This window comes from Hyla sarda, chromosome 11, assembly GCF_029499605.1.
Source record: "Hyla sarda isolate aHylSar1 chromosome 11, aHylSar1.hap1, whole genome shotgun sequence".
Taxonomy (NCBI): domain Eukaryota; kingdom Metazoa; phylum Chordata; class Amphibia; order Anura; family Hylidae; genus Hyla; species Hyla sarda.
The window spans coordinates 91803647-91822999 of record NC_079199.1 but is presented as its reverse complement, the minus strand read 5'-3'; the positions used below and the strand labels follow the sequence as shown (position 1 = coordinate 91822999).

General features: G+C 39.7%; 2 protein-coding genes across 2 annotated transcripts; one reads left to right on the top strand and one right to left on the bottom strand.

Moving 5' to 3' along the window:
* Positions 1-868: 868 nt before the first annotated feature.
* Positions 869-1852, bottom strand: LOC130294943 (olfactory receptor 6N1-like). Its single transcript, XM_056545099.1, has one exon. It carries the CDS (start codon positions 1850-1852, stop codon positions 869-871), a length of 984 nt encoding a protein of 327 aa, XP_056401074.1.
* Positions 1853-11922: 10070 nt separating this feature from the next.
* Positions 11923-18919, top strand: LOC130295550 (cathelicidin-related peptide Oh-Cath-like). Its single transcript, XM_056546389.1, has 4 exons — positions 11923-12159; positions 13861-13962; positions 15334-15405; positions 18186-18919. Exons 1-4 carry the CDS (start codon positions 11977-11979, stop codon positions 18294-18296), a joined length of 468 nt encoding a protein of 155 aa, XP_056402364.1. The 5' UTR covers positions 11923-11976; the 3' UTR covers positions 18297-18919.
* The last annotated feature ends 434 nt before the right edge of the window (positions 18920-19353 follow it).

Genomic DNA, 19353 nt, shown 5'->3' with positions numbered 1-19353 from the left:
TATCATTGATTTAGAGCTTATCCATTCACATGACACCTATCCTTGGTTAGCAGTTATTCATTGACATGACACATATCCTTGGCTAGAGTTTATCCATTCACATGGCACCTATCCTTGGTTAGAAGTTATCCATTGACATGACACATATCCTTGGTTAGAGGCTATCCGTTAACATGGCACATATCCTTGGCTTGAGCGTATTCATTCACATGACACCTATCCTTGGTTAGAGGTTATCCATTCACATGACACATATCCTTGGTTAGAGGTTATCCATTCACTTGACAGATATCCTTGGTTAGAGCTTATCCATTCACATGACACATATTATTGGGTTAGAGCTTATCCATTCTCATGACACCTATCCTTGGTTAGAGGTTATCCATTCACATGACACCTATCATTGTTTTAGAGCTCATCCATTCACATGACACCTATCCTTGGTTAGAGGTCATCCATTAACCTGACACATATCATTGGTTAGACCGTATTCATTCACATGTCACATATCCTTGGTTAGAGCTTATCCATTCACCTGACACATATTGATGGGTTAGAGCTTTTCCATTCACATGACACCTATCCTTGGTTAGAGCTCATCCATTCACATGACACATAATTGGTTTATAGCCTATTCATTCACATTACAGAAAGATCAACCATTTACATGCCACATATCATTGTTACAGCTTATGTAAGACTTCCATGTCTAAATCTTAAGTACATAGGGAAAACATATATGTGACATACATGTCTGTAATAATTTGTCTAAAGGAACAAACAAGACTAGCACAAACTGCAGTTACACTTTAAATAATATTGATATTGTAAATTGTATACAAATTCTATACAAAGGACAGTAACGTCATTATGATCTTATTATAATGTTCTGACCGTGAGGCATAAATGTTGTAATAAATCGTTTCTTTCTTTTCAGAAGCTTTTTTAAGGCATTTTTTATTTCTCTGTTCCGGAAACTATAGATGATGGGATTTAAGAATGGGATAAGCACCGAATAATTTATTGCTATTATTTTATCATATTCTGGAGTATAATCTACCCTCGGTCGAATATAAATAAAAGCCAAGCTGCCATAGAAGAGAAGGACTATTGTAAGATGAGAAGCACAGGTAGAAAAGGCCTTCTTTCGTCCATCCATACATCTTATCTTTAGAATAGTGAATATTACTTTTAGATATGTGAGGATAATAAATAAAAAGGTGCCACTGATGATACAGAGACTGATCAAAAAGTTTAGAATGAAGGTATAAGATGTATCGGTACAAGCCAACTTCAAAAGTGGAAATAAATCACAAAATAGATGATTGATAGTGTTAGGACCACAGAAAGGTAACTTTAGGACTGAAACAAGATGAACAATAGGACTTGTGAATCCTAGAAGCCAACAACTCAAAAGTAAAACAGTGCAATGGTTCGATGTCATTATGACGTGATACCGAAGCGGGTCGCAGATGGCCACCATACGATCATAAGCCATGATATTAAGCAAATAGTTCTCTGTAATGCCCCATGAGTGTAAAAGATACATTTGAAGCATACAATGACTGAACTCGATTTGTACCTCACCCTTCCATATATTTGTTAGCATAAATGGAATAGAGACAGTGGTGAACAAAATTTCGAGGAAAGAAAACATGGAGATGAACAAGTACATTGGTGTCTGGAGATGTCTGTCATAAAGAATCAGGACTGATATTGAAAGATTTCCAAAAATGATAAGAAAATAAATAACTAACAAGACCATGAAAATCAAAGGCCGAAAATGCCCAAAAGTGGAAAAGCCTACCATTATGAACTCAGATACAGATGTACTAATGTTCATAGATTCCATTAGTCTGGTAAATATCAGTTATACAATGGACAGGAAGAGATAGTAGTGCACATATTTATTTATTTATATTAAATGACATTGTTCTAATAGATTATTTGCTTATTGAGTTTTATGTCAAACTAGAAGTGGTATACTAGTCCATCATGTTGTCAGTCACTAAGAAGGCCTGGTTATACAAAGTCCACATGATACCTTCTCGAGACAACCATTTTTCTAGATTTTAAGTGATTTGCACAGATCTTGGTATATCTGAAATAAATCAATGGAGTAAAGTTAACTGAAAGCAAGGTTAAGTGAAGGAAAAAAGTAGTTGATCCCCTGCTGAATTTGTTTGCCCACTGACTTGGACTAAACCTTTTTTAAAGCCTGCCCAGAATGTTGTCATTTAAAGAAAAAAATTTACTTACTTCCCGCTGCTCCCACAAGCCCCCAGTAAATTGCTCCTGTCCTCTGCTGCGATCCTCTTCCTGTTTGCCGTGGTTCAATGCATTAGGTTGCAGCTCAGCTAATCACCGGCTGCAGCGATGTCTCACCTTGGCCAGTGATTGGCTGACTGGCAGTATGACTTATTGAGCCCTGGCACCAGAAAGGAGATAGGGACTGAGGCTCCATAAATCAACTGCCTCTCAGCCTATCACTGGTGGAGGTTGGACATTTCTGTGGCCGGCAATTAGCTGAGCTGCAGTCTGAGCCTATTACCTGTGTAAAAGACACCTCTTCACAAAAGCAATCAATCACATTCAAAACTTCCCAACATGGTCATTATTCTGTCTCTCACTGTTCAAGTAAACCTAACCATTAAAATTATAGCCTGAATATCTCTATGTCAGGGGGCAAACATACAAAATCATCAAAGTATCGAATCCTTTTTTACCTTTACTGTTTATGATATAAATACAGTTATAAAATGCAGGAAACAAAAAAAATATCATATGGTATGTTCAAACAGTAAACTTGAAACTTGACTACACTTTGTCTACAATTTTCAGAATAAATTTATCTTAAAATCGTCATGTAGGGCAGGTAGTGAGTCCTGAGCTTTTCCCAGAACCCTTTCTCTGCCTACTTGCATAGCCACCCTAAATAGTGGCTCTACAACTTGGTGACAGTCCATACACTAACTAAACTACAAGGGGCATCATGGTCAAAACAATAAACATGAACTGTAGGAGGTCTGTGACACAAGTCAGGTTATGAAAGGTAACAAGCTAACAAAGACAGGGAACTAAATAATGGCATGAATGCTAAGTAGTCACAAACAGATATCAGGGTAACATGGGGGCAGGTATATAGTGAACAAGCAACAGCCTAAGAACCAAAACAAGGTAAACGGCAGGTATGATAATATGAACAAGACAGGATACTAGGAAATATATAATGGCAAGATTTACCAGGAATACAGGGGATGAACAGGCTTACTGAAGTCAGACACTATTTAGATCAAGGAAAGGCCAATACTGGATAACAAGAACGGATACAAAAATGCATAAAGACCAACAGGTCTGAACACGGCCCAAATGGACTCCAAGGTTAGAAAACTAGCAAAGCTCAAGAATGGAACTATAAGAGGAGCAGGATTAACTTCAAAACCAAACTCCAAACATGGAGGAACAGGAATAACTAAATATTATTTACTTACCATTAACATTGTGTTTTTAATAAAGCATCTACATCCATATTTGGTGCAAAATTACATTAAACTGAAAAAGCATGAATTGGTAGGCTTTAAACATTTCTGGACATTGACACAAAGAACTCCAATTGTAGAAGTAATACACGGGTAGTTTCCTACAAACTTGCTCTTTTAATAAGCTCTGAAGTAAGTTACAAATCCCTTTGGGGAAGAGAAATAAGAAATTGATAATCCTCAGGAGATAGTGACAGGTGGTGAAAGTTTGTATCTTTCTTATTAGTGTCAGAATTAATGAGGCCAATACAGATGTCATTAGAGGAAGTTATACAAAGAAATGCAATCTATATATATTTACTATATATTTGTGGTCGATTGCTAAGGTTGTTATAAATACAATTACAAGACGTGAATTCACAATTAGATTAATAAGCCATAAAGTGCACATGTATTCTTTATAACGATTAAGTTGTCATATTTAGACAACCCTCTTTCTTTTTATAGGTACCCTTTTGAATAGCAGTTATAAGTCAATGTAAAAGTTAGGGCAGTTGCAACTTAAAAAAAAAAAAATGTTGCTTAACAAGGCTGCATTAGGGATTTTTTTGTAGGTACCAGGCAGTTTTTTTAAGATCATTATAAATTAAGTAAGAAAGTGAAGGTTGTGACAACACAGTAGAAACTGGCAGTCTTTATTGTCTATATCAGTGGTCTCAAACGGTGGCCCTCCAAATGTTGCAAAACTTTAACTTCCAGCATGTCTGGCCATGCTGGGAGTTGAAGTTTTGCAACATCTAAAGGGCCACAGTTTGAGACCACTGATCTATTAAGAAACACAGTTCAGGGAATTTTTTATACGCCTAAATTTCAAGGGGTACTCCACTGGAAAACCATTTTTTTTAATCAACTGGTGCCAGAAAGTTAAACAGATTTGTAAATTACTTCTGCTTAAAAATCTTAATCCTTCCAGTACTTATTAGCTGCTGTATGCTCCACAGGAAGTTCTTCTCTTTTTGAATTTCTTTTCTGTCTGACCACAGTGCTCTCTGCTGACACCTCTGTCCATTTTAGGAACTGTCCAGATTAGGAGCAAATCCTCATAGCGAACCTATCCTTCTCCGGACAGTTCCTGACATGGACAGAGGTGTCAGCAGAGAGCACTGTGGGCAGACAGAAAGGAAATTCAAAAAGAGAACTTCCTGTGGAGCATACAGCAGCTGATAAGTACTGGAAGGATTAATATTTTTAAATGAAAGTAATTTAGAAATCTGTTTAACTTTTTGGCACCAGTTGATTTAAAATGTTTTATTTTCCAGTGGAGTACCCCTTTAAGACAGAAGATGAGCATGCAGTTCATATCTGTATTTGGGGATCAGAACCTCGAGTTCCTTGATGTAAAAGTAGAGACCATCAGTGGAGGTATTGTCACCTCGGGTTTTAAAGGGTTATTCCAGCCACAGACATCTTATCCCCTGGGACCCCTATGATCTCCATGCAGCACCCTCATTCTATGCCGGGTTGCTGCTCCAGTCTCGGAAACCTCTGTGTTTCCAGGACTGGGGATATTACGCCACGCCCCCCCATTCATGTCTATGGGAGGGGGCGTGATGGCTGTCCCGCCCCCTCCCATAGACATGAATTGAGGGTGTGTGGTGTGATGTCACGAGGGGGGCATGGCATCATCAGGGGGCTTGGTGTGGTGATCAGACATCTTATCTCCTCTCCTTTGGATAGGGGATAAGATGTGTTTGGCAGGAATACCCCTTTAAGAAGAGCATGGCCACTGACTCCCTTGTTCACTACAACAGTTTCCCCCCTCCTGATGAACAGAAAGCTATACCTCATGGTAAGTGTGTTAGACTAAGAAGATTAAACGATGATGATGGCCAATTTTAGGCCCAAGCAGAAGATCTGTTCCAACAATTATTACAAAGAGGCTATCCTTACCAGTTATCAGTAGCGCCTATAAGAAAGTTACTAGGTTGGACCAGTTGAATGTATTAAGTGTTGCACTCACTGTTTTTTGGCACTCTGCTTCTCTAGATAGCTGAAGCAGCCTGAAGAATCTGAGCACTGAGCTGATGGCATAGAGTTAGCTTAGGAACCTCTGTCCATCATGTCAGCTGATCAGGATCTCACATTTGCTCCTTCGCAGTCCCCATCAACTGCCTGAGCTAGCTTGCACATGTATTTTTGATGCAACTTTGTGGCATCTGAAGGGTAAATGCTGGGCATTGGTGATCATGCTGAGGTCCAACATTAGTGGTGAGTCTCGGTTGCTGATAGCATGTAAGTGTTCTTCATACAACTGGACCATGACCAGGGCATACCAGGGCATGTGTGATATTGTGCAGAGGATCCTGGAGATATTGTATATTTGTCTCTATTATATTCACCTCCTCATTGTATTAGATGCGTATTGAAGTTGTCTTACCCAGAGTCAGAGTAAGATACAGTTGTTGTTATACAGATTTATCCGTACTTGCGTTATGACCCTTCAGTGTGTTCCTCTCCATTCAGACCTACAGGCTATGGGTCTCTGAGAGGCTATCCAATGTCACAGCCTTCATAGGAAGGAAACCAGTTTTCATGAGAGGAACCACACTATACCAAGGGGGTCACAGTGGCTGCAACCTTTTACAGATTTTCCCCTTTCTCAGCTCCGGATGTACATCCTGCTCACCAGGAAAACTCTCATAGCAAGAGGGAGAATGGCTCCCAGCCCAACAGGGCCATTAATGCTTTAATGTAAATACTTACAACTGTTATAACACTGAATGTTCACTAGATGGCAGAACTGGACATCCCCTATTGAAGTGGCCTTTACAGGGTCCTTACTGTGGCATCTAATGGCCAGATACCCCCAGGACTTACAGTAGAGCCAAAAAGTATTCCCTGGCAGGTAATAAGATGAGCAACTTACCGATAGAAGACAGGAACTAGAGATGATGGAATGGATGATGGAACAGGTGAATGTTGACATAGTAGTCATCAATGGAGCAGCAGGTGACAAAATTACTAGGTGATATACATACTAGGTGATATATTAAGTGATACTATTAATAGGTGAGATCATGGGGACAGATATTTTCTACTTCGAATAATTTCCACACAGGAAGCAGAAGTTGTGGTCGCAGAATTTTGTAATTACTGTGAACTTTTAGTTACTGGAAAGAGCAGAAGTTTGGGGATAGTAAACAGCAATTAAATATATAATATTAAAGGGGTAACCTGCACCTGTTAAATACCTTAAAGGGGTTAACTATTCTTCAGCACCGACAGAGGTGACCATGAGATTTTTTGGGGTGAAATTTTCAGCAGGGGATTTTGCCAAGACACCCCCTGTTTTCTATGATGACATTGCTTTTTTCCTGTTTTTATTGCACTCAGGTTTTACAATCATTTTTTCCTTCCTCTTCTGGATATTGCATCAGTTTACGTTTGTCTTGTTTTTATTATTGTGGTTGTGGATACTGTTCTACAAACTTAGGCACTATATAATAAATTATGTCACATACATGAGTGGAATTAATGAGATCTACTATAGATGCTATATCTTGTACAGATTTCCCCTTCCCCAGCTCCAAGTATACAGTATACTTACCAGGTAAACTCTCATAGCAACAGGGAGAATGTCTCCCAGCCCAACAGGGCAGTTACAGCTTTGGTCTAAATACTTACAACTGTAATAACACTGACTGTTCACTAGTTGGCAGAACTGGGCATCACCTATAGGAGTTCCCTTTACAGGATCCTAACTGTGGCTCCTAATACTCAGATACCCCCAGGACTTACAGTGCAGCCAAATGGTATGACAAGCAGGAAAGTGCAAGAAAAACATGTAAAGCATGTATATGTGCTGGCAAGTAACAAGATTGGCAACTTTCTAATAGAAGACAGAAACTGGAGATGATGGAATGGATGATGGAACAGGTGAATGTTAATGATTATAGTCAGGAATGGAGCGGAGATGACAAAACATAGAGAATTATAGAAGCTTGCCCTAATAACCCTAATCTTTCCTAGACTGTTCTAGATTATCACCAAACAGCTAAATCACACTGTTCCTGTAATATCCCTGAACAGGTCCTAGACTTTAAATTAAAATAACAGAAACAATATATCCCCAGTCTGCCAATTATAGCACATCTTATGTGTACTGTGTCCAGAAATGTTCAACCAAGGCTGTCTGATCCATTACTCTGGACAAGCTATGAGATGCAAACCAATAACCTCAAACAAACTATTAAAGAGAAGAGAGTTTATCAGAAGTTGCAAAAATTGTTAACAACAATAAAGGATATTGAATTCTTAAGGACTGCACAGGGAATTCACTTTAGTTGTAAGATAACAGGATGTCACAGACTTTAAGGATCTTTTGACAGGATACAAATATTAACTCTACATGTTTTAGCACCCAGAAAAAGGAACATCATTGTCACAAAGAGATTTATTTAGTGCCCCACATGTCCATGTACCAGGGGTATCTCTGTAGTTCATTCTCAATCATCTGGAAATCTACCAGGAGTTAGAAAAACTTATTGTAAGTGTGGTGAGGGTGTGATACAGGGCAGATGGAATTACCCTAGGGGCAGATGGCATTAACCCCTTGTGTTTGTGACTCCAGGGTATGTTTTATCCTCTACACTACCCAAAGGAATACCGATGGATCCTGGGCTAAGCACGGGGGCAAATAATTACTCCGACGCCAAGTTACGGAACAACAGCAGATTTACTGAGTCAGACAGGTGTAACAGTCTATACAGCTTGGCTAAGACCATGGAGGTGACCAGTGACTTCAGAAACCTTAGGGCTTGCTGGGATTTATAGTTGACTTGGACAATTTGGATGCAGGCCAGGCTGACTTGAGACAGGATGACTTGGACTGACTTGACTATGACAGATTATGACTGACTTCACCCCTTCTGTAGCTTACCAGGCTTTGACTTGACCTGTGGGGTACGGGACTTTAGAATCCATGTCTGCTTGACTGACTTTAGGCCTCCTCTGGACTCCAGACACACACATAGGACTTGACCTCACTGTAGCTCAGCAAAGACTTCAAGAGAATCAGAGAGCAAGCTAGCTCCACCCAGGGCTTATATGGGGGAGACTAGGAGGGGTCCCATAGGTCACACTTAGGTCACATGGTCAATGATACCTCACTGGGTTACAATCACATGATAACTGGTTACTCACATGACAACTGGTCTTAAAGGCATAACACATTTCAGGTATAATACATTATATAACACGCATATAAATGAATATACAATGGAACAGGTGCAGGGGGGCCCAGGGGACACTGTATGGAGACGGCCTGACATGGCAGCAAGGGTACAGGGGTGCAACTCCTCTACTGGGCCACCACAAACTCACCATCTTAACAACAGCCATCCTCGGCACCCAGTCCTGGAGGGCGGACAACATAAAAGTGGCCACTGTGGCCTGGTGATGACAAACAGTTCCTGGGGCATTGATATTGAATGTCCTTCACAGGTCTAGTGACTAAATAGTAAACAGTTGGGGACGAGTCCATATAGCATTAGTTGGTAATGTCCTTACATGTTCCTTTTGTTAGGGTATGAATAATGTGGATAACAAGTCATATGAGGTTCTTGAGTCTTGAAACTGTGTACATGAACACATTGAACACACCTGATGCGGATCGTGCTGCCGGAGGCTTTCTACCCGAATGCCTTAGCTGCTGGGGCCCTGTGGCACTAGCTACTTCTCCCCAGAACACTACACAAATTTCTGCACAATATTACAATATTAAAAGATTACCTTTATACATGGCCACTCTGTCACTATACATGTTTATCTAGCTCTCCAGGAGAGCGCCCTGTACACATTGGACAGGAAAATGGTTGAACATTTGAACATTTGACATTACTGACTATTATAGACTGGAATTTATTTTTGTTAGCTACAGTCCTAACTAGACTTTACATTTGACTAGTTTCTATACAAAGCACTATGTACTCCATTAGACTTAACTGTACAAAATGACACTTAGCATTATCTATGCTAGACTGACTAAATATACAAAGGTACCATCACTCTCGGTACCTAGCTGGTAACTGTCCTTTCAGTGAGGTAGCGAATACGCTATACCTCCTATATAAATTGCCATGGACAAAAATAGCAAATACTTAGACATTTTTTTTATACAAGTGCATTATTTACATTTATAACAACGTGCCTTAAACAATATAGTACAACAACATTTGCATCACCTGTGCAAAAATATAAACAGGAATATATTACTCTGAATATATATATTTTTGGAGTACCGCTCAACAGTTCTGGTACATTTAGAGTTCTCAGTATAGGATCAAGTTGTCATGAAAGGGGAAAAGTGGCTGACCCCTCCCCTGCGGATCCTGTTCCTTTGATCTTTTGACTCTTTGGCATCTCATTAAATAAAAAAAAATGTATTATAAAAAGTGAATAACCCTCAGTTGGGGTATTCACTTCTGACTCCTCTGTATGGATTTTGGCCCAGGATCGCCAGATCCGGTGGTGAGGGGACAGCCTCACCAGCGATGATCCTCAGGAAAATGCCAGCGTTCCCTACGCCGGGGTTGCTGGCCAGTCTCAATCGTCCTCGGGCAACAGGACTTGGTAGCAGGCCTCTTTGGCCCCGAGCGAGATACGCTGTAGACGATCTGCCAGCTCCTGAAACATGTGCGCCATGGCCGCTGCAAATTTCTGGGCCTCCACGCCATCTTGGGACTCTCCGACCTCGTGCTGGCCTGTTCCGTCATGTAGCTCAACTTGCAGACTTCCGATAAACTGATAAGATCCAACGGTGCTGCTCCTTTTATGCAGGGCTTCTGGAAAATGGCCGCCGGCCAGAAGTGCGTTAGTGGTGTAGCGCTGACTTCTGCTCCCCCGGCAACAAGGGACTGATCTTTACAGTTCCACTTTGGCATTTTCGTGCGCTTCTCCAGCACGTCTTTAACCCTTGCAGGTACAGGCAACACTTTATAACGTAGCATAGCTTCGGACCTTATTTTGCACATGGTCGGCACAGTACTTGAACGATTCACAATGGCAATAAGCTTTTTTTCACCTCCCCCCTCTATTTCACAAGCACCTCGGATTAAAAATTTTTCACTGACCAAGTCCCATACACTTTCTGGCACAATCTTTGTTCACATCGGCATGAACATTTTACTCTGCAATACTGGACACAGTTCAGACAGGGGGGTGCTTTAGGAATAAGGAGCACACCCGTATCCTGTTCGTAGGATGCCAAAAGTTGTGGTGAGGGTGTGATATGGGCAGATGGAATTACCCTAGGGGCAGATGGCATTAACCCCTTGTGTTCGTGATACCAGGACATGGTTTATCGTCTACACCACCCGAAGGAATACCGCTGGATCCTGGGCTAGGCACGGGGGCAAAAAATGACTCCGACGCCAAGTTATGGAACAACGGCAGCTTTACTGAGTCAGACAGATGTAACAGTCTATACAGCTTGGCTAGGCCCACGGAGGTGACCAGTGGAGACTGCCTAACAGGGCAGCAAGGGTACAGGGGTGCAACTTCTGTACTGGGCCACCACATAAGTCACTTCAAATGATAATAAGATTACTCTAATTATAAAAAGATGACTTTGCTGACCCGCTCTCTAATGATAAAAAGATGACTCTAATGAACCCATCCTCTTATGAAAATAAGAGGACTCTGCTGATTCCGTCCTCTAATCATAATGGGATGACTCTAATGACCCCACCCTCTAAGGATTAGATGACTCTGCTTACCCCACCTTCTACTGATAATGAGATTACTCTGATGGAGTAAACAGAGTTATCTCATTATCAGTAGAGGGTGGGGTCAGCAGAGTCACCTCATTATCAGTAGAGGGTGGGGTCAGCAGAATTATTTCATTATCATTAAAAGGGCGGGGTCAGCAGTCACCTCATTATCAGTAGATAATGAGGTGACTGCTGACCCCGCCCTTTTAATGATAATGAAATAATTCTGCTGACCCCACCCTCTACTGATAATGAGGTGACTCTGCTGACCCCACCCTCTACTGATAATGAGATAACTCTGTTTACTCCACCCTCTAAGGATTAGATGATTCTGCTGACCCCACCCTCTACTGATAATGAGATTACTCTGCTGCTCCCACCCTCTACTGATAATAAGATGACTCTGCTGACCCCTCCCTTTTAATGATAATGAAATGATTCTGCTGACCCTATCCTTTAATAATTACCGTAGTGAAACCTGGCAGTAATTCCATGTATTTAATGTTCACATATTTTAGTGTCTGCTGAGTGCTGCCTTATGTCTTACATGTGCATTTACTTCATTAAATTTGGTGTAGCACCACTGAGCATTTTTTTTTTTTTTTTGCAATCAGGCTTTGTAAACAGGTTACACTAAGCATTGTTAAGAATTTCACCATCATCCAGGAATATGAAGAAACAGACACACAATAAAAGAGAAAAACAGAGCATGGAGCAGACAGACCAAGATGCTGCGCTGGAGGTTGTCTCTGCTGATCTTCTCTGCTGTCATATTGTATGGCTGTCTCTCTACGGAGCCTGGTGTCCAGAATGAGGAATCTATAAGAGAAATTGTTGACCTCTATAACCAGAGGAAAGGGGTCACATACTTATATAAAGCCTTGGACCAGATCCCTACTGCTCTATTAGAGGTAAATCTACAGCATGGGGACTTACCCAGAATGCCTCTGTATTTCACTAAGAAGCTGGTAATGTATCTTTATATCACTAAGAAGCTGGTAATGTATTTCTATATCACTGAGAAGCTGGTAATGTATCTTTATATCACTGAGAAGCTGGTGATGTATCTATATATCACTAAAAAGCTGGTAATGTATTTCTATATCACTGAGAAGCTGGTAATGTATCTATATATCACTGAGAAGCTGGTAATGTATCTTTATATCACTCAGAAGCTGGTAATGTATCTTTATATCACTGAGAAGCTGGTAATGTATCTTTATATCACTGAGAAGCTGGTGATGTATCTATATATCACTAAGAAGCTGGTAATGTATTTCTATATCACTGAGAAGCTGGTAATGTATCTATATATCACTGAGAAGCTGGTAATGTATCTATATATCACTGAGAAGCTGGTAATGTATCTTTATATCACTGAGAAGCTGGTAATGTATCTTTATATCACTGAGAAGCTGGTAATGTATCTATATATCACTGAGAAGCTGGTAATGTATCTTTATATCACTGAGAAGCTGGTAATGTATCTATATATCACTGAGAAGCTGGTAATGTATCTTTATATCACTGAGAAGCTGGTGATGTAACTTTATATCACTGAGAAGCTGGTAATGTATGTTACGATTTGGCAGGCTGGATGTGGATCCTTTGTGTCAGCGAGGGATTGGCGTGGACCGTACCGGTGGACCGGTTTTAGGTTGCTACTGGTATTCACCGGAGCCCGCTGCAAAGCGGGATGGTCTTGCTGCGGCGGTAGCAACCAGGTCGTATCCACCGGCAACGGCTCACCTTGCTGACTGCTGAGAAGGCGTGGGACAGAAGGACTAGACAGAGGCAAGGTCAGACGTAGCAGAAGGTCAGGGCAGGCGGAAAGGTTCGTAGTCAATGGTGATAGCAAGAGGTCTGGAACACTGGTATGGCAAACACAGTAAACGCTTTCTCTAGGCACAAGGGCAACAAGATCCGGCAAGGAAGGGAAGGGGAAGTAAGGTTATTTGGACGTGGAGCAGGTGGAAGCTAATTAGACTGATTGGGCCAGGCACCAATTATTGGTGCACTGGCCCTTTAAATCTTAGAGAGCTGGTGCACGCGTGCCCTAAGGAGCGGAGCCGCGCGCGCCAGGACGTGACAGCCGGGGACCGGGACAGGTGAGTAGCTTGGGATGCGATTCGCGAGCGAGCGCGTCCCGCTATGCGAATCGCATCCCCGCCGGCAGTGTCAGTGCATCGCTCCCGGTCAGCGGGTCTGACCGGGGCGCTGCAGAGAGGGGAACGCCTCCATCGCTCCGGGGAGGAGCAGGGACCCGGAGCACTCGGTGTAACAATGTATCTATATATCACTGAGAAGCTGGTAATGTATCTATATATCACTGAGAAGCTGGTGATGTAACTTTATATCACTGAGAAGCTGGTAATGTATCTTTATATCACTGAGAAGCTGGTAATGTATCTTTATATCACTCAGAAGCTGGTAATGTATCTTTATATCACTGAGAAGTTGGTAATGTATCTTTATATCACTGAGAAGCTGGTGATGTATCTTTATATCACTGAGAAGCTGGTAATGTATCTTTATATCACTGAGAAGCTGGTAATGTATCTTTATATCACTGAGAAGCTTGCAATGTATCTGTACATCACTCTTCTTCTCAGGAGGATGGAAACCCCAACAGAAGAAACTTCATCATCGGGGAGACTGTGTGCCTCAAGTCTAAGACTTCTGACTTATCCCAATGTGATTTCAAGCCAGATGGGGTAAGTAACAAGATACAGAAAGAAACATACATAATATTGTATTTTATCCTTTACTGACATCATAAAAAGTGCTAATCTATGTAAATACCACTGCCCCTAGGTACAAGAGTATAACTACTATAATACTACCCCTATGTTTAAGAATATAGCTACTGAAATACTGCCCCCCTTTGTACAAGAACATAATTACTATAATACTGCCCCCTATGTACAAGAACATAATTACTATAATACTGCCCCCTGTGTACAAGAACATAATTACTATAATACTGCCTCCTGTGTACAAGAATACAACTTCTATAATACTGCTTCTATATACAAGAATATAACTATTATAATTTCTTCCCTATGTACAAGAAAATGCTGTAACTAGTATAATACTGCCCCTATGTACAAAAATAAATCTATAATACTGTTTCTATGTACAAGAATATAACCAATATAGTACTGCTCCTATGTACAAGAATATAACTATTATAATACTGCTCCTATGTACAAGAATATAACTATTATAATACTGCTCCTATTTACAAGAATATAACTACTATAATACTGCCCCTATATACAAGAATATGACTACTATAATACTGCTCCTATATACAAGAATATAACTACTATAATACTGCCCCTATATACAAGAATATAACTACTATAATACTGCTCCTATATACAAGAATATAACTACTATAATACTGTCTCCTATATACAAGAATATAACTACTATAATATTGCCTCCTATATACAAGAATGTAACTACTATAATACTGCTCCCATATACAAGAATATAACTACTATAATACTGCTCCCATATACAAGAATATAACTACTATAATACTGCTCCTATATACAAGAATATAACTACTATAATACTGCTCCTATATACAAGAATATAACTACTATAATACTGCTCCTATATACAAGAATATAACTACTATAATACTGCCCCTATATACAAGAATATAACTACTATAATACTGCCCCTATATACAAGAATATAACTACTATAATACTGCTCCTATATACAATAATATAACTACTATAATACTGCTTCTATATACAAGAATATAACTACTATAATACTGCCCCTATATACAAGAAAATAACTACTATAATACTGCCCCTATATACAAGAATATAACTACTATAATACTGCTCCTATGTACAAGAATATAACTACTATAATACTGCCTCCTATATACACGAATATAACTACTATAATACTGATCCCATATACAAGAATATAACTACTATAATACTGCCCCTATATACAAGAATATAACTACTATAATACTGCCCCTATATACAAGAATATAACTACTATAAAACTGCTCCTTTAGACAAGAATATAACCGCTATATCTTTGCTTTGCAGGATGCGAAGATTTGTGCTGTGGATCTGGGTAATGAGGACCCTGAGAACATAATATGCACCATTCTGACCAAGGTAACACAATCAGTCCAGGGGCGGTCATATCGACAGTGCAGCCAATTCGACTGCACAGGGTTCTAGGAGGGGGAGGAGCTGCTCACTTGTCCCTAATGATGCCCACATCATGGGCAGTTGCACATCATCAGTAGTGCCCCCAAACCTCCTGAAAGCAGTTTTTTTAAACATATTTATTTTTGAATGATTCCATCATAAATACTTTTATATGTCTCTGCACTAGCGCTGCTGCCAAAACTAATTCAGGCAGCACTGCAGCTCAGGGATGATGGGGGAGATTTATCAAAGCCCGTGCAGAGGAAGAGTGATACAGTTGCCCCTAGCAACCAATAAGATTGATTCTTACATTTTTTTCACAGGCCTTTTTAATAATAAAAGAAGCAATCTTATTGGTTGCTATTGGCAACTGCACCGCTCTTCCTTGGCAAAGGTTTTGATAGATCTCCCTCAATGTCCTGAAAAGCAGGGGCCAACAGTACTTACCCTTGGGGGTGTACAGCCTTATCGAATCATAGCTCATCTCACACTGAACTGCTCTGGGCTGTGTGTAGCAGAGTGAGAAACATAGAAACATAGAATGTGTTGGCAGATAAGAACCATTTGGCCCATCTAGTCTGCCCAATAATCTGAATCCTATCAATATTTCTTGTCCCTATCTTATATGAAGGATAGCCTTATGCTTATCCCATGCCTGTTTAAACTCCTTCACTGTATTTGCAGTGACCACTTCTGCAGGAAGGCTATTCCATGCATCCACTACTCTCTCAGTAAAGTAATACTTCCTGATATTACTGCAGAAACCTTTGCCCCTCTAATTTATAACTATGTCCTCTTGTGGTAGTTTTTCTTCTTTTAAATCTCCTCTCCTCCTTCCCCGTGTTGATTCCCTTTATGTATTGAAAAGTCTCTATCATATCCCCTCTGTCTCTTCTTTCTTCCAAGCTATACATGTTAAGGTCCTTTAACCCCTTAAGGACGCAGGGTTTTTCAGTTTTTGCATTTTTGTTTTTTCCTCCTTACCTTTTAAAAATCATAACCCTTTCAATTTTCCACCTAAAATCCATATTATGACTTATTTTTTGTGTCACCAATTCTTCTTTGCAATGACATTAGTCATGTTACCCAAAAATCCACGGCAAAACGGAAAAAAAAATCATTGTGCAACAAAATCGAAGAAAAAACAAAATTTTGTAACTTTTGGGGGCTTCCGTTTCTACGCAGTGCATATTTTGGTAAAAATGACACCTTATCATTATTCTGTAGGTCCATGCGGTTAAAATGATACCCTACTTATATAGGTTTGATTTTGTATTACTTCTGGAAAAAATCATAACTACATGCAGGAAAATTTATACGTTTAAAATGGTCATCTTCTGACCCCTATAACTTTTTATTTTTCCATGTACAGGGCGGTATGGGGGCACATTTTTTGCGCCGTGATCTGAAGTTTTTATTGGTACAATTTTTGTTTTGATCTGACTTTCTGATCATTTTTTATTTGTTTTTTAATGTTATAAAAAGTGACCAAAAATACGCTTTTGTGGACTTTGGAATTTTTTTTAAGTGCACGCCATTGACCGTGCGGTTTAATTAATGATATATTTTTATAGTTCGGACATTTACGCACGCGACGATACCACATATGTTTATTTTTATTTACACTGTTTTATTTTTTTTTATGGGAAAAGGGGGGTGATTCAAACTTTTATTAGGGAAGGGGTTAAATGATCTTTATTAATACTTTTTTTTTACTTTTTTTTTTGCAGTGTTATAGGTCCCACTTGAGCAATCGAGCCCCTATCTCGCTGATCCGTGCAGAGCTATGGCTCTGCAGGGATCAGCATAGGAGATCAGTATGTGCAGTGCTATAGCTCCCTATGGGGGCTATGGCTCTGCAAAAGAAAAGTGAAAAAAAAAAAAAAAGTTAACAAAGGTCATTTAACCCCTTCCCTAATAAAAGTTCAAATCACCCCCCTTTTCCCATAAAAAAAGAACTGTGTAAATAAAAATAAAAATAAACATATGTGGTATCGACGAATGCGTAAATTTCCAAACTATAAAAATATATAATTAATTAAACCACACGATCAATGGCGTACGCGCAAAAAAATTCCAAAGTCCAAAATAACGTATTTTTGGTCACTTTTTATATCAAGAAAAAATGAATAAAAAGTGATCAAAAAGTCCGATCAATACAAAAATGATACCGCTAAAAACATCACATCACGGCGCAAAAAATGAGCCCTCATACCGACCAATACGCAGAAAAATAAAAAAGTTATAGGGGTCAGACGATGACAATTTTAAACGTATAAATTTTCCTGCATGTAGTTATGATTTTTTCCAAAAGTATGACAAAATCAAACCGATACAAGTAGGGTATCATTTTAACCGTATGGACCTACAGAATAAAGATAAGGTGTCATTTTTACTGAAAAATGTACTGCGTAGAAATGGAAGCCCTCAAAAGATACAAAATGGCATTTTTTCTTCAATTTTGACGCACAATTATTTTTTTTTCCTTTCACTGTAGATTTTGGGGTAAAATGACTGATGTCACTGCAAAGTAGAATTGGTGGCGCAAAAATAAGCCATCATATGGATTTTTAGGTGCAAAAGTGAAAGGGTTATGATTTTTAAAAGGTGAGGAGGAAAAAAACGAAAGTGCAAAAACCGAAAACCTCTCAGTCCTTAAGGGGTTAAACATTGCTCTTTCTGAAATATTCTTTTAAGACTAACTATTGTATAACTGTGATCTTATTGATTTTGTTCACTTCTAGGACGTCATGAAGAGGTTTAGTAGAAGGCGATCCCAAGGGAGGCGCTGTCCCCGACCAGGAGAAGGAACTGCTCTTCTCAAGCCATGTAAAAGAGACTTTTCTGTGATCTAGGTTTAGACTGACCGGGTGTGAAGATGTCCGACCATCTGAGAGCGCAGATAATGGCGAACATTTCACTCTGACAGCAGGATATCACATACTTGTTTCATCAGTCACTGAGGACATCATGTACAACGATTTTCCCCTTTTCTTTCCTTTTTCATGGTAAATTTTTATTAGTGTTGAGCGCGAATATTCGCAATTCAAAAATTTTTGCTAATTTTGCATATTTGCATATTCGTGAATATAGCACTATATATTCGCAATGACGAATATTCGTAATTTTTTTCCCCCACAGAACACATCACAGTGATCTCATCCCTCCCTGCTTCCAGCTTGTGGCCTAAAGAAGGTTCCTATACTATTTACTGTATTAGACTGGAGAGTATATGAGAATAGGCGAATGTGCGAATATTCGCGAATATCCTCATATTCGCGAATATCGTCACTAAAGAATATTAGGAGACAGATAGATAGATAGATAGATAGATGGATAGATGGATGGCAAAAAGATAAAGGCAGCACCTCAGTCGTCCAGAGTAGGAGAAGAAAATGAAAAAGGAGATGGGGTGCACGCATTCCTGGAACCTGGGTCCACTGGTTCCTCAATCCAGAAAAGTAAAGATGATGCAGCACTCCACAATAATGCATAAGGTGGTGTTTATTCCAGCAGGTGCAAAGACAACGTTTCACCAGTCTCTCACTGGCGACCTTGAGAAAGCCAGTGAGAGACTGGTGAAACGTTGTCTTTGCACATGCTGGAATAAACACCACCTTATGCATTATTGTGGAGTGCTGCATCATCTTTACTTTTCTGGATAGATGGATGGATAGATAGATAATATAGATAGATAGGGAGATAGTTATCCGCATACGCACATTCAAAAATAAACGCGAGTATATCGAATATGCAAATTTCGCGAATATAGGAAAAATATTCGTCTATATATTCGTGAAATATCACAAATTTGAATATGGCATATGCCGCTCATCACTAATTTTTATTCATTTCCCCCTCCCCACAGCCTGAACGACACCAAAAACAGGCTGCATCCTTTCATAAATCATT